The sequence below is a fragment of the Babylonia areolata genome, chromosome 25, assembly GCF_041734735.1.
Source record: "Babylonia areolata isolate BAREFJ2019XMU chromosome 25, ASM4173473v1, whole genome shotgun sequence".
In the NCBI taxonomy this organism is placed as follows: Eukaryota; Metazoa; Mollusca; class Gastropoda; order Neogastropoda; family Buccinidae; genus Babylonia; species Babylonia areolata.
Window position 1 is genome coordinate 5,658,312 of NC_134900.1, and position 24,570 is coordinate 5,682,881.

Sequence of the window (24,570 nt, forward strand, 5' to 3'; positions counted from 1 at the left end):
TGTAAGCATTGTGCGCTGTGACAACACTGTACTGTAAGCATTGTGCGCTGTGACAACACTGTACTGTAAGCATTGTGCGCTGTGACAACACTGTACTGTAAACATTGTACACTGTGACAACACTGTACTGTAAGCATTGTGCGCTGTGACAACACTGTACTGTAAGCATTGTGCGCTGTGACAACACTGTACTGTAAGCATTGTACACTGTGACAACACTGTACTGTAAGCATTGTACACTGTGACAACACTGTATGCAAGCATTGTACACTGTGACAACAATGTACTGTCAGCATTGTACACTGTGACAACACTGTACTGTAAGCATTGTGCGCTGTGACAACACTGTACTGTAAGCATTGTACACTGTGACAACACTGTACTGTAAGCATTGTGCGCTGTGACAACACTACTGTAAGCATTGTGCGCTGTGACAACACTGTACTGTAAGCATTGTACACTGTGACAACACTGTATGCAAGCATTGTACACTGTGACAACAATGTACTGTCAGCATTGTACACTGTGACAACACTGTACTGTAAGCATTGTGTGCTGTGACAACACTGTACTGTAAGCATTGTACACTGTGACAACACTGTACTGTAAGCATTGTGCGCTGTGACAACACTGTACTGTCAGCATTGTCCACTGTGACAACACTGTACTGTAAGCATTGTGCGCTGTGACAACACTGTACTGTAAGCATTGTGCGCTGTGACAACACTGTACTGTAAGCACTGTACACTGTGACAACACTGTACTGTAAGCACTGTACACTGTGACAACACTGTATGCAAGCATTGTACACTGTGACAACAATGTACTGTCAGCATTGTACACTGTGACAACACTGTACGGTAAGCATTGTACACTGTGACAACACTGTACTGTAAGCATTGTCCACTGTGACAACACTGTACTGTCAGCATTGTCCACTGTGACAACACTGTACTATAAGCATTGTACACCGTGACAACACTGTACGGTAAGCATTGTCCACTGTGACAACACTGTACGGTAAGCATTGTACACTGTGACAACACTGTACTGTCAGCATTGTACACTGTGACAACACTGTACTGTAAGCATTGTACACTGTGACAACACTGTACTGTAAGCATTGTACAATGTGACAACACTGTAGTGTAAGCATTGTACACTGTGACAACACTGTACTGTAAGCATTGTACACTGTGACAACACTGTACTGTAAGCATTGTACAATGTGACAACACTTTACTATAAGCATTGTACACCGTGACAACACTGTACGGTAAGCATTGTCCACTGTGACAACACTGTACGGTAAGCATTGTCCACTGTGACAACACTTTACTATAAGCATTGTACACCGTGACAACACTGTACGGTAAGCATTGTCCACTGTGACAACACTGTACGGTAAGCATTGTACACCGTGACAACACTGTACGGTAAGCATTGTCCACTGTGACAACACTGTACGGTAAGCATTGTACACCGTGACAACACTGTACGGTAAGCACTGTACACTGTGACAACACTGTACTGTAAGCATTGCACATTTTTTTCACTTCAACCTGAATTTTTTTTCTCTCTCTCTCTCTCTTTTTTTTTTTTTTTTTCAAAACCACAGTGGCAGACGACCACACCACAGTGAAACCTGGAAAATATGTTTCAACAAGGTTCACAGAACCAAAACAGGACTGCTCCTCCGTTTTTCAACAGACAAGGGTATGATTTCGCCGTCCATCAAAAACACATGAGCATCCAGCAACGCCTGGCAGAATACTACCGATTCCACACCTGTTCCCCAAACTTGTCTTCAGCAGAAACTTCTTCCAGACAACTGATCAAAGTAAGCGAAGCCAGCAGACTGTGTCATAGTGTATGCTTACAACAAGCTGTTCAGTGAATATATATTACCGGTACGTCAGTAGAGTCCACTTAACACAGGTCTTGACAACACATCCACACGGTTTATGCCAGCAAACTTCACACTGATTTGCAACCCAACATTCTTCTATTTCTTTGTGTAAAAAGTTCATGGGTAATGTCAACATTTTTACAACTTTATCTAGGTGGGTTGGTGGGTGCTTAAAATGAGTTTATGTTCAAGTCCCTGATGAGTCAAGTATTCTGTTACCAACCTGTTTAATTAACATGCTGATGTCACAATAAGTCGGTCAATCAAAGTGTTGGCAAATCCTTCATTAAACAAAAAGCAAAAAAAAAAACACCCCAAAAAACAGTCTCTGTTTAATGATGAGGCGAGCCTCCTGATCTTTTCCACAGTCACACTGGGGTTGTTGTATTTAACTCTTTCATTCCGGCAGCACGGTTTTCCGGTTTGCTAGAATCATACCCTTCATTCCTGGAGGCCGGTAAACCGTGCAGCAGAAAATTCCTCCTTTCCTTCCTGCCGCCCGGAAAATCGGTTCTCACGGTAAGCGCTTTGAACTTCGCGCGAGTCGCGTCATCAGCGCGCGTCATCTATCCTTGACCGGGGCACTTGTGGGGCAGTGTTTATGAATGGAATGGATGCCAGACACCCCCCTCTCCCTCCCTGGGCCGTGGGAAAGTGGCCACTGCTTCATTCCTGCCAGTGTGCAACTGCAGACGTGGCATTTCTGAGTGAACACACGAACACGGAAGATGGAAGGTGTAGAAAATTCGGATTCAGACCAGTTTTCTGATGATGAATTTTACAATGCTTTACCAGATGATGATTTCGATCTGTTGCAACTAAATGAAGAGGAGAGAGCACAGTTAGCTGCTGCAATAGAAGCACAAATAGCGGGTGATGAAAGTGGAGAGGAGCTGGATGATGAAAACCTGCCTTTGTTTTACACGCGGCCACGGTTTGAGTGGGTGAGCGGTAATTACGTTGCACCTGACCCTAGCACCAGAACGTCGTTCAATCGCCGATCAGGACCTGTTCGCGTGCTGGATACATCGATGACAGCACTGGATTACTTTCAGCTGTTTTATTCCGATGAAGTGTTTCGTTCTATTGTCAACTTCACGAACAACAATGCCACAAAGAAACGGACTGAGGAGCCAGAAAAAAACAAAGGTGAGTGGAAACCCATTACACTGGAAGAAATGAAGGTATATTATGGGCTGCTGATAATGAAGGACATTATGCGACTTGACAGAGACACACACTATTGGAGCACAAGTGCAAAAAACTTTCTTCTCCGTACTCCGTTTGGCAGTGTGATGAGTCGTGACCGATTCTTTCAGATTCGGAGATACGTGTATTTTGTGGATCCTACTTCACCTGTTGATCGAAGTGACAAACTCCACAAACTTCGTTTCATTCTGGACAAAGTCAGGGACAGTTTCAGAAATGAGTTTGTTCCTTACCAAAATGTGACAGTTGATGAAGCGATGGTACCATTCAAGGGCCGTTTAAGCTTCAAACAGTATATGAGGGACAAACCTGTGAAGTTTGGTATCAAGCTGTGGGTACTTGCTGACGCCAAGACAGCATACTGCTACAATATGGAGGTGTATACAGGAAAACACGGACAACAAGTGAACAAACTGATGGGGCTCAGTGCCCGTGTTGTGATTGGTCTGACCAAACCAGTTCAAGACTTTGGTCACGTTGTCTTCACAGACAATTTTTACACCTCACCTGTGCTGGCAAAGTACCTGTTGGGCAAGGGGACGTACCTGTGCGGCACAATGCGACCCAACCGTCTTGGCTACCCAAGTGATCTGGTCAAGACCAAGGCGGAAACACGTCGGATTCCCCGTGGCACTTCTGAATGGCGACAGTGTGGTGACATGATAGCAACATCATGGAAAGACAACAGAATGGTGTACTACCTTTCCACAGCACACCCACCTCATGACAACTCAGGTGCCACTGCCAGACGACGCCAGAAAGACGGGACCGTCGCTGAGTTTCCTTGCCCCCCATCAGTGGCTGCCTACGCCGTCAACATGAATGGTGTGGACAGACTGGACCAGAACACCCGTCAAAACAAGTCAAAAAAGTCCATGAAGTGGTATCGACGGGTGGAAACAAAGCTGATGGAAACAGCAATATACAACGCTTTTGTCATTGAGGGGGAGGTGACAGACCACAGACCTCAGGGACAAAGCAAGCGAGACCTGCTCTCCTTCAAGCTGGACCTGGCCCACCAACTGATCGGCAATTATTTTGTCGAAAAATCCCATCCTGGCCGACCCAGAACGGAAACCAGTGCAGCAGACCCCCGTCTTGACCGCACAGATCACTGGCCTGTTCGCGGAGAAGGTGACAACCACACCTGTGTGGTGTGCACAGCACGACACAACAAATACAACCACACACACCCTGGTGTCAGCTATGCCAACAACCCATTCAAAAAATGCAAGACAACAATCAAATGTGAAAAGTGTGGTGTGTATTTATGCAGCAACCAGCGCGACTGCTTCAAGGTGTACCACACGCGTGTCACCTTTGTGTGACATGTGACATGGTGATTGTGACAATGACACATGTATACAGAGAACGTTTTGTTTGTGAATAGTGTATGTGCATATAACTGTGTAAATAATGCTCTTATTCTGGCTCATCAGCTGCTTGTGTAGTGAAAGACATCCCCTTCTAGACAGCAAACAAACTTCAAATCAATGATGTGGTTGGGACAACTGCAGTGACAATTGTGACAGTTTTCTGTGGATATGACCAGCAGTGTGGCACTGGGATACATGTGAGGCATACTCGGTGAGTACCTGCATGATGTGAACACTGTGCAAGCAAAACACTGTCCTGCGTATGGTACGTACTTGCATGCGTTGTGTTTTACCCTAAACTCACCTGTTTTGCACCTGAGTGTCACCAGAGATGTCACCGTATAGAGTCAACACGGTCACAGACACCTTCTCACATCAATTCTGTACACAACGGTATATAACAATCTTAGTATACTGTTATGAACCGCGTTGCCGTAAGTCTCCGAAATAAGTACCCTGCTTCGTACTTTCTTTCTCTTCTCTAAATCCAGGAATGAAGGGTATACATGCGTAAAAGGAATCTAGGAACAAGGGGAAGTAATGGTTCATAGAAAACTAGGAATGAAAGAGTTAACATCAAGGCACAGCGCCAACTGAAGCACACCTGCCATTCTGAGACTGGCCCTGAAGAGACCAATACTGGCGCTTCCTCGTTGCTGCCCCACAGGCCGCAGGGCATGATGGGCAGTCAGTAAGTACAGTGCCAACTAGACATGGAACGACGTCTATGCCACTCTGACAGTGGGTATGTTGATTTTAAAGACTGTTTATTTGTTAGTGGTTGTTGGTTTGTTTGTTGCTTTTTTTTCTCTCTCTCTCTCTCTCTTTCTTAATGGCATGGCATATTAACGATAACAACAACGAGGAAAATAATCATGTGTAGTATCTAGTTTTGTGTGTGTTCTGATGACAAGTAAACACCGATAAATTACATAACAACACAACAGAATGGGTGGCTGAGTTTGGTTATATTATTCCTTGTTCCTTTTTATTTTATTTTCTAAGTGTTTATTTCATTTGTTTAAATTTGAGGAACTTTGAAAAAGAATGTGAGAGGGGTATGTGAGAGGTACTACTGGATCGAGCAGAATGTGTTCTGCTATTCTTGTGTTAAACAAAAATAACCCGTCCCCCCCCCCCCCCCCCCCCCTTGTCAATAGACCCTTGCAGGTAATGACAATAAGGTGTCAAAGTGTCTTAACTCACTCAGTACGGCCAGTCCTCTCTTCTCCTCTACACAGACCCCTCGGATGTCCAGTGGGTGTCTCAATGACCCAACCTTTAGCTTCCATCGTCAGAATTGTGGTATTCTTTGTCAACCTTCACCTCTTCAGTATAAGAGCCTTCCGCTTGGAATAGTTTGATGATGGTAATTTGAGTGAAACGCTGTTAACATCATCTCTTTCGCTGTTCGTATGGAGAGAGTTAATGGCATGTTCAAGTGTCTGATTATAAAAATAAACAACCGAGAAGACTACTGCAAGTGAAAGTAAGCATCAAGAAAGACGCAAAGTCCTTACAACGTGTACATGACGCACAAGACATGAGCTGCATTGTGAATGACTTGTGTGTGTCGCTGTGCACACACTGTGACTGTCCTGTCTTGCCAGCTTTCTCCCAGCCACACACCATTCGCTCCAGAGCTGTGACACACTTTCTGACACTTTCAAAAGCAAAGCTACTGGTCAGCACCGGCTGATTTCTCTGGTTCCCACAGACCTGTGTTAAGCAGACTCCACTGTTTTCTATAGAATGTGACATCAAGTCTATAAATAATAATAATAATGTTGGTTTCTCACTTATCTTTTGAAAGTTTTATAATTTGTACTGCCAAAAGCATCATTTTTGTTCTCAGTCATAAACTTTTTTCCTATGGGGAAAAAAAATCTCCATCTTAAACATTAAACAAAAAAAAAAAGAAAAAAAAAGAAAAAAAAAGAAAAAAAAGAAGAAATTATATGTGTGCAAATTTATCCCCAAACTAACGGCTTCAGTTTACTCCATTGTGGAGCAGCCAAACCAAGCCGTGTGACAGTTACTGGTGCCAGACTGTGGAGATGCCCCTACCTCACCACACATCTGGGAGGCCAGTGGACTAAAGATTGCTGACGGCACAGGTCCCACCCAGCCTATTCCAGCAGGGAACGTTCTACCAGGCCGCTGAACCAAATCTAGGTACTGTTTCCCCCAGCCTATACCAGCAGGGAACATTCTGCTAGGCCACAGAACCATCACAGCAGGTACAGTTTCTCCCCCAGCCTACACCAGCAGGGAATGTTCTACCAGGCAGCTGAACCAAATGTAGGCGCAACCAAATGTAGGCGCAGTTTCCCCCAGCCTGTACCAGCAGGGAACATTCTGCTAGGCCACTGAACCAAAAATCATTGCAGGTACAGTCCCCTTCCACCCCCCCCCCACCCCCCTCCCTCCCCCCCCTACACCAGCAGGGAATGTTCTACCAGTCCACTGAACCAAATGTAGGTACTGTTTCCCCCAGCCTAGACCAGTAGGGAACATTCGCTGCAGCTCACCCTGTTGTTAATACAGAACAATAGCGTAGAGATCATCAAGAGTGGTCAGCTGGCGCGTACAGACTGAGGAACAAGCCTTTGTGTGGCAGTGGGCCCCCTTCCGTCCACAGCCTCTGTGAAGAGAAGCAGCATTCACTTCAGTAGAAATCTCATCAACAAACTCCACCACCACCACCACCACCACCAGCCCACAAAGCCATCAGCAGAAGAAGCCTCCTTCCAGATCTTCACACAGGCTGACCACAGCAGCCCATCACCACCTCCCCTCAAAAAAAAAAAAAAAAAAAAAAAAAAAAATCATCAGCCAATCAGCAAACATCTTCATCTCGCACCCTGCTCAGGACACGCCTTGACTCACAGTAGTACAACTACCATCACATGTCCTTCCAACAACAACAAAAAAAAAAAGATCCCACCCAGCTCCACACATTAACCCAAAGTTCAGCAGAAGCTAGTTCAGAGCCCCCCCCACTCCCAACTCCACCACTCCCCACATCAACACTTGTTCACAGCCGCCGCCCCCCCCCACCCCCCAGTCAACACAGCTAGTTCACACTCACAGACCCCCACAGCTAGTGCTGAGCTAGTTCAGTCCAAAGCAGCTAGTGCTGGGCGGATCCCCCGTTGAGGTTGGCCACAGCTAGCTGGGTGACCATGGGGCTGTTGTGGTGGTGGTCGGCCGAGGAGGAGGAGGTGGAGACGACAGGCACGCCGGTGGAGGAGGAGGTGGAGGAGGGAGGAGGGGGTGTGGTGGTGGAGATGGGCAGGGACTGGCCAGCCATGTGCAGGTTGTACTCGGCCGTCTCCATGCGCAGGATGTAGGGGATGATGTTGTCGATCTGCACGTTGCCGATCAGCCCCGCGAAGAACAGCTCCTCCATGGTGGTGGCCACGAAGGTCTTCAGGGGCACCAGCCGCAGCAGCAGCCGCGCCACCCGGTTGCTGGCGGCGACCGTCACGGCGCCGGTGTCAGTGGTGGTGGTGCCGGTGGTGGTGGTGGTAGTGACCAGCATGTGCACAAACTCCCGCTGGATGCGCTCCTGCAGGTGGTCCATGTGGCGCCGGCTGCCCAGGTTGGGGTTATCTGCCCAGGGAGGGTGGGGGAACAGGGATGAGACATGTGTCAGGGTCAGTCAGTTTGGCTTGTTTTGTGTTGTGTTTGTATCTGTACTGTATTCAGTTATGTTGTGCTGCAACCTGACTGTGTTGCATTGCATTGTACGGTAATGTTTCGTGGTGTGCTGTAATATATTGTGTTGGGCTGTACGGAAATATGTTGTGCTGTATTGTATTGCAACATATGGTACTGTGTTGCATTGTACTGTAATGTGATGTGCTGTACTGTAATCTATTGTGTTGGGCTGTATGGAATTGTGTTGTACTGTACTGCATTGCACTGCATTGTAGTTTGTAATGTAATCTGTTGTGTTGGGCTGTATGGAATTGTGTTGTGTTGTAATGTACTGCATTGTAGTTTGTAATGTAATCTATTGTGTTGGGCTGTATGGAATTGTGTTGTACTGTACTGCATTACACTGCATTGTAGTTTGTAATGTAATCTGTTGTGTTGGACTGGACGGTAATGTGTTGTCCTGTACTGTACTGTACTGTACTGCACTGTAGTTTGTACTGTAATGTGTTGTGTTGGACTGGACAGTAATGTGTTGTGTTGTACTGCACTGTACTGCATTGTGTTGTAGTTTGTACTATAATGTGTTGTGTTGCACTGTACTGTACTGCATTGTAGTTTGTACTGTAATGTGTTGTGTTGCACTGTACTGTACTGCATTGCACTGCAGTTTGTACTGTAATGTGTTGTGTTGTACTGTACTGCATTGCATTGCATTGTAGTTTGTACTGTAATGTGTTGTGTTGTACTGTACTGTACTGCATTGCACTGCACTGCAGTTTGTACTGTAATGTGTTGTGTTGTACTGCATTGCACTGCACTGCAGTTTGTACTGTAATGTGTTGTGTTGTACTGTACTGCATTGCACTGCACTGCAGTTTGTACTGTAATGTGTTGTGTTGCACTGTACTGCATTGCATTGCATTGTCGTTTGTACTGTAATGTGCTGTGTTGTACTGTACTGTACTGCATTGCACTGCAGTTTGTACTGTAATGTGTTGTGTTGTACTGTACTGCATTGCACTGCATTGTCGTTTGTACTGTAATGTGTTGTGTTGGACTGGAAGGTAATGTACTGTGTTGTACTGTGCTGTACTGCACTGTGTTGCGTTGCAGCATACTGTACTGCGTTGCATTATACTGTAATGTGTTGTGTTGTACTGTAATCTGGTGCGTTGGACACGACAGAAATGTTGCTGTGTTGTATTGTATAGTACTGTATTACATTACATTGTGTTACACCATACTTTTTCCCTCCAAAGCAGATCCCCCCGCCCCCCTCGACCCCCCCCACCCCAACTCGTCTAATATGACTTACTGTGAAAAGACGTCAAAGAAGCCATACTGACCTGGGGAGAAGAGGACGAGGGCCTTCAGGTAGGCAAACTCTGCAGGCGTCACCTGCAGCTGGGTCATGGAGGAAATGTAGTCCTGCAGCCGCACTATGTGGTCCATCACGCTCTTCACCTTGTCCTGGCTGCTCTTGTCTGCAAGGCACCATATTCTGCTCTTTACTGGCCCACATTTCATAGTGTCATCATAGTGACTACCTTTGCCTGCAAGGCACCATATTCTGCTCTTTACTGGCCCACATTTCAGTGTCATCACAGTGACTGCTCTTGTCTGCAAGGCACCATATTCTGCTCTTTACTGGCCCACATTTCATAGTGTCATCATAGTGACTACCTTTGTCTGCAAGGCACCATATTCTGCTCTTTACTGGCCCACATTTCACAGTGTCATCACAGTGACTGCTCTTGTCTGCAAGGCACCATATTCTGCTCTTTACTGGCCACACAGATGCCAACCCCTGTCAAGTGTTTGTAGGAGCAATAGGAGGAGTTTGTATTATACTCCATGTTTGGTGATACATATACTTACCATGTCAAACTGATGCAAACTAGGCCTGTCGGTTTGCTCTGCTTGGCCAAATTTCACGCGGCTAACAGTGAAAAGACGAAGGAAGTTTGGTAGGAACATAATAGAATTTGTATTTTGTATTTGTATTTCTTTTTTTCTTTTTATCACAACAGATTTCTCTGTGTGAAATTCGGGCTGCTCCAGGGAGAGCGCGTCGCTATACTACAGCGCCACCCATTTTTTTTGTATTTTTTCATGTGTGCAGTTTGATTTGTTTTCCTATCGAAGTGGATTTTTCTACAGAATTTTGCCAGGAACAACCCTTTTGTTGCCGTGGGTTCTTTTACGTGCGCTAAAAGCATGCTGCACACGGGACCTCGGTTTATCGTCTCATCCGAATGACTAGTGTCCAGACCACCACTCAAGGTCGAGTGGAGGGGGAGAGAATATTCGCGGCTGAGCCGTGATTCGAACCAGCGCGCTCAGATTTTCTCGCTTCCTAGGCGGACGCGTTACCTCTAGGCCATCACTCCACTTAGTTGGAACACTCGGACTATCAGCCACACCAGCAAAACGGGCACAGACGCTGTTTGACCGAGACGCAACTTGATTTAGCAACCTTCTCTCTTGTTCGAGCAAACGGTTAAGCTGATTGGTCCACACTATGCTGTTTCAATGTAAACACTCGTGTGATTCGCTGAGCATTATCATGTGAGACCAATGTTAGTAGTGACTGCCCTGGCATCATGATCGAGAAGTCTAGAGCGTCTGGGTAATGTTATGACAGGAAAAAGCATGTGACTATGCTGGGTAATTTAAAATGAACTCGTTGGAACAATTTTTATGTTGGCATAATGTTGAAACAAAGTGCGATCAAGCGTTACAAAATATGACAACATTGTAAAAGCTGATGTCTTTCCTGGCCACATTTCATAGTGTCATCATAGTGACTGCCTTTGTCTGCAAGGCACCATATTCCACACTTTACTGGCCACATTTCATAGTGTCATCATAGTGACTACCTTTATCTGCAAGGCACCATATTCCGAACTATACTGGCCACATTTCATAGTGTCATCATAGTGACTACCTTTATCTGCAAGGCACCATATTCCACACTTTACTGGCCACATTTCATAGTGTCATCATAGTGACTGCCTTTGTCTGCAAGGCACCATATTCCACACTTTACTGGCCACATTTCATAGTGTCATCATAGTGACTGCTTTTGTCTGCAAGGCACCATATTCCACACTTTACTGGCCACATTTCATAGTGTCATCATAGTGACTACCTTTATCTGCAAGGCACCATATTCCACACTTTACTGGCCACATTTCATAGTGTCATCATAGTGACTACCTTTATCTGCAAGGCACCATATTCCAAACTATACTGGCCACATTTCATAGTGTCATCATAGTGACTACCTTTATCTGCAAGGCACCATATTCCACACTTTACTGGCCACATTTCGTAGTGTCATCATAGTGACTACCTTTGTCTGCAAGGCACCATATTCCACACTTTACTGGGCCACAACATACAGTGTCACTGTACTAGTGACTGCTTCTGTCTGCAAGGCACCATATTCCACACTTTACTGGCCACATTTCACTTCAGGTTCAAGAATGTGTCACTGTGTGGACAGATCAGCATTTGCCACAACACATCTGCCGTAATTAGCAACAATAACAACAAACAAATCGAAAAGGAAAAACACAAAGAAAAGCAGCAGCAGCAGATGCTTGACCTGCGTGAAAACCCTGGGCACTGATCAGGCCTTGAGAGCCCAATCCAATGGGAAAGATATGTCATTTTGGAATTCAACACTTGTTTTCAGGCAGGGTATTTTTAACCCTCCCTCAACATTTACATCCAGCAGTGACATGCAGTGTAACACCCAAATATGCCCGGTACCGCTAGCTAAACACGTGCTTAATATGGGCGCAGCCATTGTTGTTTACATAAAAGAGACTCTCGAGATTCACAGTCTTGTTTTCTGAACTTCCTACTGTGCATTTCTCACTTTTCAGAGTCCGATTTGCTTGAATTTTGACAAAGTTGCGAATTATTTAAGTTGCAAGATGAGTTTGATGATTGACGAGAGCTTTAGAATTATCTGAACGATGATTCTGAAGATGATTTTGAACTGTTTGAATGATTTTTGCATGAAAATCTTGTAAAAATCGATTGTACTGTACCCCTTTTTTTGCCAGCAAGTGTATATGTTTTTCTAACAAAGCGGATTTTTCTACAGAACTCTGCCAAAGGCAACAACCCTTTTGTTACCATGGGTTCTTTTAAATGTCCGCTAGGTGCATGCCACACATGGGACCTCAGTTTATCGTCTCATCCGAATGAAAAGCGTCCAGACCACCACTCAAGTCTAGAGTACAGGGAGGAAGTACTGGCGGGTGTGGGATTGGATCCCAGCACTCAGATTCTCTTGTTCAAACAGCTTCCTGGGCAGAGTGTTACCACTAGCCCACCACTCCATTCTTTGACTGCAACACCAGCGTGCATACACTCAGTTCCTCCTAGGTATGTTGGTTTGAAATTCGGGAGGCTCTCCCCAGAGAAAGCGGGTTGCTACAGCGCAGTGCCACCCTTTTTTTTCCCCCGTCTGCAGCTGTATGATATGTTTCCTATCAAAGTGGATTTTTCGACAGAATTGTGTCAGAAACAACGCTTTTGTTGACGCTGGTTCTTTTATGTACGCTATGTGCATACAGTACACGGGACATGTGGAGTGATGGCCTGGAGGTAACACGTCTGCCTAGCAAGTGAGAGAATCTGAGCACGCTTGTTCGAATCATGGCTCAGCCGCCGATATTTTCTACCTTGAGTGGTGGTCTGGATGCTAGTCATTCAGATGAGACGATAAACCCAGGTCCCGTGTGCACCACGCACTTAGCGCATGTAAAAAACCCACAGCAACAAAAGGGTTGCTCCTGGCAAAATTCTGTAGAAAAATCCACTTCAATAGGAAAAAGAAATAAAACTGCACACAGGAAAAAATACACAAAAAAAAGGTGGCGCTGTAGTGTAGCAACGCGCTCTCCCTGGGAGAGAACAGCCCAAATTTCACACAGAGAAATCTGTTGTGATAAAAAGAAATACAGATACAAACACATTGCTTAATCATCTCATCCACATGACTGGTGTCCAGACCACCACTCACGGTCCAGAGGAGGAGGAGGAGAAAATACTGGCCAGTGTGGGACCGGATTTGATCCCCGATAGGCGGGCGCAATAGCCGAGTGGTTAAAGCATTGGACTGTCAATCTGAGGGTCCCGGGTTCGAATCACGGTGACAGCGCCTGGTGGGTAAAGGGTGGAGATTTTTACAATCTCCCAGGTCAACATATGTGCAGACCTGCTAGTGCCTGAACCCCCTTCATGTGTATATGCAAGCAGAAGATCAAATACGCACGTTAAAGATCCTGTAATCCATGTCAGCGTTCGGTGGGTTATGGAAACAAGAACATACCCAGCATGCACACCCCCCGAAAACGGAGTATGGCTGCCTACATGGCTGGGTAAAAACGGTCATACACGTAAAAGCCCGCCCGTGTGCATACGAGTGAACGTGGGAGTTGCAGCCCACGAACGCAGAAGAAGAAGAAAGAAGAAGAAGAAAGAAGAAGATCCCTGAGCGCTCATGTTCCATCGCTTCCTGGGCGGACGCCTGACCACTGGGCCACCCCCCCCCACTCACCTTCCCCATTCTGCAGCGCCGTCTGCAGGTGGTTGAGGATGGCTGCCAGTATTGTGGGGAGGCACATGATCTGTGAGCACTGGGCCAGACCCAGGGTGAACAACTCGCTCCAGCACCACCGCACTAACGTTGTCTGTGTGTCCGCTCTGCACAAGGGACAAGGAAAAAAAACAAAACTTTATGGACCAGGGTTGAACATTAAGCTTTTGTGGATTTTTTTTTTTTTTTTTTTTTTTGGGGGGGGGGGGGGGGGGGGATAAAGTCATTTCGGAAGACCTGTCTACTTTGTACTTTATTTAAAATAATTTTTTAAATTATATCAATCAGCCACTACCATGCATTTCGGAAGACCTGTCTAAATTTGTACTTTATTTTAAATAATTTTTAAATTCTATCAATCAGCCACTACTACATATGGAAATCAACAACAACAAAAAACAACAACACATGCAGAATTCTTATGACTTCAGACTCATCCTTTTCCAAAAAGCAAAATTTTCAGCAACAACAAGAAAAAAAAAAAAGAAAAAAGAAAAAAAAAAGAAAAAAGAAAAAAAAAGAGCTAACCACATCTACATTTCTGTTGTAATTATTTACACCTGTGTTCATGGTGCTGTGACAGTTTTTCATAATTTACACCAAGTATTTGATTAATGCTATGGGCCTTGATCTATTAAACCATTTTCAAGTAAAAAAAAAAATTTTTTTTTAAATAAAATGAAATAAAAAAATAAAAAAATAGTTTTCAGTCAGTCCTAGCCCTGACACTGAGAGAGAAAGAGAGAAAGAGAGAGAGAGGAGAGAGGGGGGTGGGGGAGGGGGCTGAGGGAGTGGGGAGCGGGGAGGGGGGGGGGGGGGTTTCCACAACACATGAACGTACGAGAGCAACTGGAAGCAAGGCAGGGAGCGTGTCCAGTGCATGGAGAGAAACAGCAGGCGGGAGGCACTCTCACAGATGTAGTGGATGTTGAGATAGGCAGGCATGGGCGACGGGGTGGTCAGGGTAAACTGGAAGTAGGCCTCTGTCAATAAGGGCCCTGCAAAGTGTAAGCATGCCTCTGTCAATAATGGCCCTGCAAAGTGTAAGCATGCCTCTGTCAATAAAGGCCCTGCAAAGTGTAAGCATGCCTCTGTCAATAAGGGCCCTGCAAAGTGTAAGCATGCCTCTGTCAATAAGGGCCCTGCAAAGTGTAAGCATGCCTCTGTCAATAATGGCCCTGCAAAGTGTAAGTAGGCCTCTGTCAATAAGGGCCCTGCAAAGTGTAAGTAGGCCTCTGTCAATAAAGGCCCTGCAAAGTGTAAGTAGGCCTCTGTCAATATGGGCCCTGCAAAGTGTAAGCAGGCCTCTGTCAATAAGGGCCCTGCAAAGTGTAAGTAGGCCTCAGTCAATAAGGGCCCTGCAAAGTGTAAGTAGGCCTCTGTCAATAAGGGCCTTGCAAAGTGTAAGTAGGCCTCTGTCAATAAGGGCCTTGCAAAGTGTAAGTAGGCCTCAGTCAATAAGGGCCCTGCAAAGTGTAAGTAGGCCTCTGTCAATAAAGGCCCTGCAAAGTGTAAGTAGGCCTCTGTCAATAATGGCCCTGCAAAGTGTAAGTAGGCCTCTGTCAATAAGGGCCCTGCAAAGTGTAAGTAGGCCTAAGTCAATAAAGGCCCTGCAAAGTGTAAGTAGGCCTCTGTCACTAAGGGCCCCGCAAAGTGTAAGTAGGCCTCTGTCACTAAGGGCCCTGCAAAGTGTAAGTAGGCCTCTGTCAATAAGGGCCCTGCAAAGTGTAAGTAGGCCTAAGTCAATAAAGGCCCTGCAAAGTGTAAGTAGGCCTCTGTCAATAAGGGCCCTGCAAAGTGTAAGTAGGCCTTTATCAATAATGGACCTGCAAATCGTAAAGCACCACCCAGTTAACAGGTGTGCTGCGGTTTCTACAAGAATTCACGCGACAGCAGGGCTTCTGGTAACGCAAAATCCTGCATCCCTAATGCACTGCATTCTCATCATGAAGGTCCCTGGGGCTTCTAAAAATTTCTAGTTTAAACGCATTAAAAAAACAACAAAAAACACACACAAAAAAAAACAACAACAAAAAACCAATAAAAACTGTGCATAGTAGCTTCAGTCTGTCACTGTGATCATCTGCTAGAAAGTACAGTTCAGTTGTTCTTATTCAGCATTTCTTGGTCCAAAAAACCTTGACGATTCATTATGACCAGAAGGTGTGCCTGCCTTTGTGTGTCTGCAGCAATGATAACAATGTGAGTAAGAGTCACCTGAAGGTGTATTTGTATTTGTTTATATCACAACAGATTTCTCTGTGTGAAATTCGGGCTGCTCTCCCCAGGGAGAGTGCGTCGCTACACAACAGCACCACCCATTTTTTTGTATTTTTTCCTGCGTGCAGTTTTGTTTGTTTTTCCTATTGAAGTGGATTTTTCTACAGAATTTTGCCAGGATCAACCCTTTTGTTGCCGTGGGTTCTTTTACGTGTGCTAAGTGCATGCTGCACACGGGACCTTGGTTTATCGTCTCATCCGAATGACTAGCGTCCAGACCAGGTGTTGAACCCTCCAGAATCATGGTGAAACGAGTCCCTGGGACCCCAAAGATTTTTTGGATTTATCAGAAGTCCTGCATAGGAAGTCTTAGACCAGCCCTTACCAAAACCTGTCAGTTTCTGTCTGGAAGATTGACACATTTCACTGGCTCAGATGCTCTGCAAAATGTTGTTGTTTTTTTAAGCCGAACAGTCAAAGAATTTAAATGAAAGATTTTTTTTTCTTTTAAAGAACATCTTACCATCTTCAAAACACTCTCCAAAACTAGCTGCAATCAGTGAAAAGAAAGTTTCAGTTTCAAGGAAGTGTCAAAGTTTGCAGACTGATCATATCATGCTATACACCACATCTGCCAATGAAAAAAAACACACAAAAAAACCCACAAAAAACCAGAAAAAACCCCAAAAAAACACAGGAGAAGATGCCTTCCCTCCACAAAAACCTAACATGCTGATCAGGCCTTGGCCTAGCCAAGAAAAGACACAGCAATATCAACATCTCAGCCACTGACACAAACACAAATCTGCCTGCATGTCCTTCCTCCTGCTCCCAACTCACCCTCCAAGTCGACCAAAAAACCGTCGTTGGAGTCGGTGCTCATGTTTGATTGATCCAGGCTGCTTTCTGCCTGGCTGGTGTCTCCAACTTCTGCCCCGCTCTGGAACAACGTCACACATTTCAAATGTCAGACATGCCTACCCCCAACAATCTGACCATCAGCACTATAACCTCCCAAAGTCCAGAACAAAGCACAACGATCAGAAACACCATGTGACACTGGCTCACAATCAAAGTTCATACAACAGCACAAACAAACAATCATACATATACAGAGACAGACAGACAATTCCGTGTCTAGGAATTCTCTTTCTTGTAGCTCTGAGTGTGTTGCACAGCTGTGCAAGGAAGGCACTGGCACCGATTTTGCCTGAGATGACATTCTGCATGAGTCCTCTTCATCTCTGCCTTTTCATCGCTATATTCATTTGCCAATCCATTTCACAGCCTTCTTAGTTTCTGGTGCCAACAGACTGCCTGTGTATGTGTGACTAACCTGAAGCTGCCACAGTGATTGAGTGAAATCAACCGCACACGATTCCCTGCACCACACCCTGCAACACCCCACCAGGAACAGCCACATATCTTATTTTTGTAACTCTGCGACATTTTTGACGGTTTTTCCGGAACAAATATGAACAACAAACTGGGACTGTGGTCATGCCTGAAATATGTAGCAAGAATCTATCTGAATCTATCTGATAGATTCATGAGCATCCCCCCCCACCACTACCACCCTAACCCCATCCCCCAGCTGGATGACAACGATGATCATCATCGATATCGATGGACACACACCACCATGTAGCAAGGAGTCAAGGTCATCCTTGTTGACAGACACTGACTACAGCCCTTCGACCCATTCATGACACAGCTGCCTCAGGGTGGCAGTACCCCTGGCCTGAGGCTGCCAAGAAAAACTGGTTAGAAAACAGCTAGTGAGACAAAAAGTACCACATCTGATTTATCTGTAGATAAACTGGCCTAAAACTTACTCATGGGAGATAGATTAAACTCTAGTTACTCACTTTTCAGCATCAAAATCATAACTCGTGCTAAAATCCGAATCATTCGCACCCTTCTTACTGACGTTTTTCACAAATATTTCCACCACCATATACCTCAGGTTTTTCACCATTTTCAACGTTAAAATATGATCAAAGACTGCCTAACCAAATCAGGCAAAGGAAGGAAGACTGTTGAAGGAAAGTAACTCATGAAACATGGTACAGACTGAGAAAATAAGGATAAGGATGAGGTTTGGACTCTCAAGTTTGTAGAAGAAGAGAAAGAATTCCACAGCTCTGTCCACCACCACCTTACCATACCCCACATAAGTAGAAGAATTCCATGGATTGGTGAACTACCACCCCACCAAACCCCTTCTCAGAAGAATTCCATAGATCTATGCACCACCACCACCCACCTCAGAAGAAGAAGAATTCCCCACTCATCTAAGCAACACCACCAACCCCGTCCATCCCAACCCAAACCAAATGCCACCCCCCCCGACCCCCCCCAACACTCATTACTGCTTGCCTGGCCGTGAGCACACACCGGCTGCATGGAGCCTTCCTGACAGACCTTGGCCAGGTTCTCAAAGGCTTTGGCCACAACCGCGTCCGCCGCAGCCTCCGAGGAAGAGGAGGAGGAGGAGGGGAGCACCAGGTGCTCTGCTGCTGCCGCCGCCGCCACAGCAGCCACGCTGGTGCCGGTGCCGGTGAGGGTGGGGGTGTGGCTGTGGGTGGGGGTGGTGGCGGCGGCCTCCACCTGGGCCATGGCCACGTCGTTGGCCACCTGCTGTGCGGCGGCGACGGCAGTGGAGTTGTCCTCCCCTTCCTTGCCCATGGTGGCCAGCGTGGTGACCACAGAGGCCAGGGTGGACAGGTCCGTGTTGCTGGAGGTGCCCGGGGACATCTGGGAGCTGAGCACAACCATTCCCTGGTCCGTCTGGATCACCCGCTCCTGCAGGTTGGCCAACAGGCTCCCGTACTTGACCTCCTCCCCAGGCTCACTCTGTCAGGTGCAGCGGCGACACAGAGAGAAAAAACTTGGGTTAGAATACAGCTAGTGGGCCCAGAATAATCAGATTAGAAAACAGCCAGTGGGACAAAAACATTAAAAAAAATCAGCTTGTGGGACAAAAACTTGGTCTGAGTACAGGTGGTGGGACAAAAACTTGGTTTGAATACAGCTAGTGGGACAAAAACTTGGTTTGAATACAGCTAGTGGGACAAAAACTTGGTGAGAAAACAGCCAGTGGGACAAAAACTTGGTTAGAATACATCCAGTGGGACTAAAACTTGGTTAGAATACATCCAGTGGGACTAAAACTTGGTAAGAAAACAGCCAGTGGGACAAAAACTTGATTAGAATACAGCCAGTGGGACAAAAACTTGATTAGAATACAGATAGTGGGACATAAAACTTGATTAGAATACAGCCAGTGGGACAAAAACTTGGTAAGAAAACAGCCAGTGGGACAAAAACTTGGTCAGAATACAGCTAGTGGAATGGAAGACTGGTAAAGGGAAGTAACTTTGTAAGTCATGAAGAATGAAGTCCCATGTTCAGCATGTACTTAGTGAATCCAAAATAACCCATAGCTAAACAAGGGGTGCCCCTGGCTAAATTCTGTAGCCAGCAAATGTCAACTTTGATAGTAAAAGAAATACACCTACAGACCAAAACATAAAAAAATAAAATAAATAAATAAATAAATGGGTGGCGCTGGCCTGTGGTAACAAGCTATCCCAGTAGTGTACTGCAGCCCAAATTTCACACATTCATCATTATCATTACCAGCATTTACACCTAATCTTGAAAGTAAGCCCTAGGCGTTTACAAATATAACACATGTATGTAATTATCAAAAAGGAAAAACTGAACACAAGGTACGGAACATCATTAAAAATTATTCACCCCACCCCCACTCCCCAACAATCAACACAAGCACACGCGCATGCACACACACAAGTCATAGCACACAATCCTAAATAGTGCACAATCAAAAATGTTACCAACAAATTCTGAAACTATCGAAACTCACTCAGTCACTAACAGTCATTTTAGTTCATACTGGAAAGGGATGAGCTGTTGAGAATTAATCAGGAGGGGAAAAGGTGGGTCTTGAGACTGGATTTGAAAGATTGCAGCTAAAATGAGCGACGGAGAGGCTGAGGAAGTTGATTCCAAAGAAATAGGTTGAGACAACAACAAAAAACAGAGATATATCTTGTGACAACAACAACAAAACAGAGAAATATGTTGTGACAACAACAAAAAAAAAACCCAGAGAAATATCTTGTGACAACAACAAAAAACAGAGAAAGATGTTGTGCATGTGACAACAAAAAAAAAAAACAACAACAGAGAAATATCTTGTGACAACAACAAAAAACAGAGATATATCTTGTGACAACAACAACAAAAAAACAGAGAAATATGTTGTGACAACAACAACAAAAAAACAGAGAAATATGTTGTGACAACAACAAAAAAAACAACAACAGAGAAATATGTTGTGATAACAACAAAAAACAGAGAAATACACTGTGACAACAACAAAAAACAAAGAAAGATGTTGTGACAACAACAAAAAACAAAGAAAGATGTTGTGCATGTGACAACAGAGAAATCTGTTGTGAGAACAACAAAAAAACCAAAAAAACCAGAGAAGTATGTTGTGACAACAACAAAAAAAACCCAAAAAACAGAGAAGTATGTTGTGACAACAACAACAACAACAAAAAACACGATACAATACAAGAAACATGGGACTCACCTTCGGACTAAACGTGGGTATAGCCGCAGAAGGACTGTTAAAGTCTTTGCGGATGTAGATCCTCTGTGTGGAGGTGGCCACGGTGGCTGGTGGTTTCTCTTTGTGGTCCTGAGGTCTCCGCTCCTGCTGGACAGCTGAAAGCAGAGCTGGTGTCCAGTAGCACAGAAACAATACATTTCTGCATGGAACAAAAATCATCGACAGAAAATCTTTTTCTTTGACTCGTCCACAATAAAATGATCCCTCATGTTTTCTTGACTTTTTTTTTTTTCTTCTGACCTCTTCCACTGTCACTGTCCCTCATATTTCTTTCTTCTTTTTCGACTTCTTCTTTTTTTTTTTTTGCTGCAAATGCCATCACACCAGTCTTATGCCCCATCCAAGACCAGGTTGGAAAGAAAAGCAGGGCTGACTCATGTATTGACAACTGGTCTTGATCGCCTCAGTTCTGTTCACCCCCGAAAACGGAGTAAGGCTGCCTACATGGCGGGGTAAAAACGGTCATACACGTAAAAGCCCACTCGTGTGCATACGAGTGAACGTGGGAGTTGCAGCCCACGAACGCAGAAGAAGAAGAAGAAGAAGCCTCAGTTCTGTTTGTTTGGGCAAGGCTTGAAACAGAGTGCAATACGCAACAATTTAAAAAAACAAACAAAAAAACTGAGATCAGGTTTAGTGTGGATGAATCAGCTGTTTACCCTTCAAATCTAAACATATCACTAATTCGTAACTGGATGGATTAATGAATAAATATAAACAGATACGGTACATTCAAAATATCAGCACCAACAGGTATGTACTAAACATGTTCCATAGTCAAGTGCTGAGTGGTACAGCATAGTTTGAAGCACAGGTATAACTATCAGTCATAAGATTTAAACGCTGATATGCCGTATAACTTGCATATCAAGAATTCGTTATCACACAATATGTGTACAGGAATGGTCCACTTGTTCACAAATTTTTGGCAAAATTCACATGAATATGATGACAGTGATGAGCAGCTGGTGATGCTGTAAATATAACATTAGACATGACATATGTTAGATAACAAAGAATATCACAATACGGGGGAGTATGAAGATGATAAGAGAAATGTACTCAATATCATGGTCCAACTGAGCTTTAGAGATAACAATAATAATAATAATAATAATATTTATACAGCGCTGAATCTTATGCAGCGACAAATCAAAGTGCTTTCGCACCAGTCATTCACACACATGCATAACTCTAAAACTGGAGAAACTGAAGACAAGGAAGAGGCAGGGAAAGGAGGCTATTTTGGGAAGAGGTGGGTTTTAAGGCCAGACTTGAAAGAGCTGAGTACAAAGACCTGACGAAGAGAAAGAGGTAGTTCATTCCAACTGCAATACTGAAGTGTAACTGAAAGATAAATCATGTATGTCTTGTTCATGACAGGTAACTGAATTAACTAGGATGGTTGGTGCTTTTCAAAGAACAGTACATTCTTTTGAAGTGAGGGGTAGGGGGTGGGAGGTGGGGCAGATATCATACATATACAAGGAGGTAAAATGTCTGCTGATGTACTCACATTCAGACCGCATGCCCACGGCCAGACACTTCTGAAGACGACAGTACTGACAGCGGTTCCGATGCAGCTTGGTGACGGGGCAGTCCCGTGTGCCCCGACAGGCGTAGCCAAGCTGCTTGCGGATGCTGCGCTTAAAGAACCCCTTGCAGCCCTCACAGCTGATGGCCCCATAGTGCCGACCTGAAACAGTCGTTCAACAAAACTGGACGAGTGAACACAGCTTATTTCAACAGGATGGCACGCAACATGGAGTGGTGGCCCAGTGGTAAAGCACCCTGCTAGGAAGCAAGTGTCCACGGGTTGGAGTCCCATATCAAGACCAGGATTTTTGCTCTTCCCTCCACGACACCTTGTGTGGAAGTCTGGATGTTAGTCTTTCGGAGAGGACGATAAAACAATAAAGTTTCTCTGTGCAACACGATAAACCGAGGTCCCATGTGCAGCATGCACTTAGCGCACGTAAAAGAACTCACTGCAACAAAAGGGTTGTTCCTGGCAAAATTCTGTAGAAAAATCCACATCGATAGGAAAAACAAATAAAACTGCACGCAGGAAAAAATACAAAAAAATGGGTGGCGCTGTAGTGTAGCGACGCGCTCTCCCTGGGGAGAGCAGCCCGAATTCCACACAGAGAAATCTGTTGTGATAAAAAGAAATACAAATACAAATAACACATGTATAAATAAAAAAAAGACCCACAGCAATATAACACTTTAACTACACATGTTTAACCTTGACCCACTAGTGCAGACTCCGGTAGGGGTCTGATTCCTGTCCTGTGCAAACTACTACCCGCCTATGTGAAGAAAATGAAAGTAGCTACGGCCGATAACCTCCCAAAGTAGGCTACCTCCCCTTTGCAGCTATGGCCGATAACCTCCCAAAGTAGGTTACCTCCCCTTTGCATCCCTGACCAGCGCCCACTTTTGACGGCAGCCACCAACACTTGCTCTTGGCTGAATTATGAAGAAAAATCCACTTTGATAGTAAAACACACATACTTGGAGACAGAAAAGAAAGTGGTGGTGATACACTAAAGTAACACACCGTGCCGACAGAGAGTGGTGATGCCCTAAGGTAACACACTGTGCCGACAGAGAGTGGTGATGCACTAAGGTAACACACTGTGCTGACAGAGTGGTGATGCACTAAGGTAACACACTGTGCTGACAGAGTGGTGATGTACTAAGGTAACACACTGTGCTGACAGAGAGTGGTGATGCACTAAGGTAACACACTGTGCTGACAGAGAGAGGTGATGCACTAAGGTAACACACTGTGCCGACAGAGAGTGGTGATGCACTAAGGTAACACACTGTGCTGACAGAGAGAGGTGATGCACTAGGGTAACACACTGTGCTGACAGAGAGTGGTGATGCACTAAGGTAACACACTGTGCCGACAGAGAGAGGTGATGCACTAGGGTAACACACTGTGCCGACAGAGAGAGGTGATGCACTAAAGTAACACACTGTGCTGACAGAGAGTGGTGATGCACAAAGGTAACACACTGTGCTGACAGAGAGTGGTGATGCACAAAGGTAACACACTGTGCTGACAGAGAGAGGTGATGCACTAAGGTAACACACTGTGCTGACAGAGAGTGGTGATGCACAAAGGTAACACACTGTGCTGACAGAGAGAGGTGATGCACTAAGGTAACACACTGTGCCGACAGAGAGAGGTGATGCACTAAGGTAACACACTGTGCTGACAGAGAGTGGTGATGCACTAAGGTAACACACTGTGCTGACAGAGTGGTGATGCACTAAGGTAACACACTGTGCTGACAGAGAGTGGTGATGCACTAAGGTAACACACTGTGCTGACAGAGAGTGGTGATGCACTAAGGTAACACACTGCTGACAGAGAGTGGTGATGCACTAGGGTAACACATGTGGCGACAGAGAGTGGTGATGCACTAGGGTAACACACTGTGCTGACAGAGAGTGGTGATGCACTAAGGTAACACACTGTGCCGACAGAGAGTGGTGATGCACTAAGGTAACACACTGCTGACAGAGAGTGGTGATGCACTAAGGTAACACACTGTGCTGACAGAGAGTGGTGATGCACTAAGGTAACACACTGTGCTGACAGAGAGTGGTGATGCACTAAGGTAACACACTGTGCTGACAGAGAGTGGTAATGCACTAAGGTAACACACTGTGCTGACAGAGTGGTGATGCACTAAGGTAACACACTGTGCCGACAGAGTGGTGATGCACTAGGGTAACACTGTGCTGACAGAGAGTGGTGATGCACTAGGGTAACACTGTGCTGACAGAGTGGTGATGCACTAGGGTAACACTGTGCTGACAGAGTGGTGATGCACTAAGGTAACACACTGTGCTGACAGAGTGGTGATGCACTAAGGTAACACTGAACACTGTGCTG

At 45.2% G+C, this 24,570-nt stretch overlaps 1 protein-coding gene across 1 annotated transcript in view; it reads right to left on the reverse strand.

Moving 5' to 3' along the window:
* Positions 1–7,627: 7,627 nt before the first annotated feature.
* LOC143300009 (orphan steroid hormone receptor 2-like) overlaps positions 7,628–24,570 on the reverse strand; it is a 30,472-nt gene continuing 13,529 nt past the window's right edge. The window contains exons 4-11 of the mRNA XM_076613564.1: positions 22,174–22,353; positions 20,619–20,752; positions 18,419–18,850; positions 16,835–16,934; positions 14,616–14,772; positions 13,736–13,881; positions 9,504–9,641; positions 7,628–8,109 (exon numbers count right to left, since the gene is read on the reverse strand). Of these exons, the coding sequence (XP_076469679.1) occupies positions 7,628–8,109; positions 9,504–9,641; positions 13,736–13,881; positions 14,616–14,772; positions 16,835–16,934; positions 18,419–18,850; positions 20,619–20,752; positions 22,174–22,353 (1,769 nt within the window). The remainder of the gene's footprint in view (positions 8,110–9,503; positions 9,642–13,735; positions 13,882–14,615; positions 14,773–16,834; positions 16,935–18,418; positions 18,851–20,618; positions 20,753–22,173; positions 22,354–24,570) is intronic.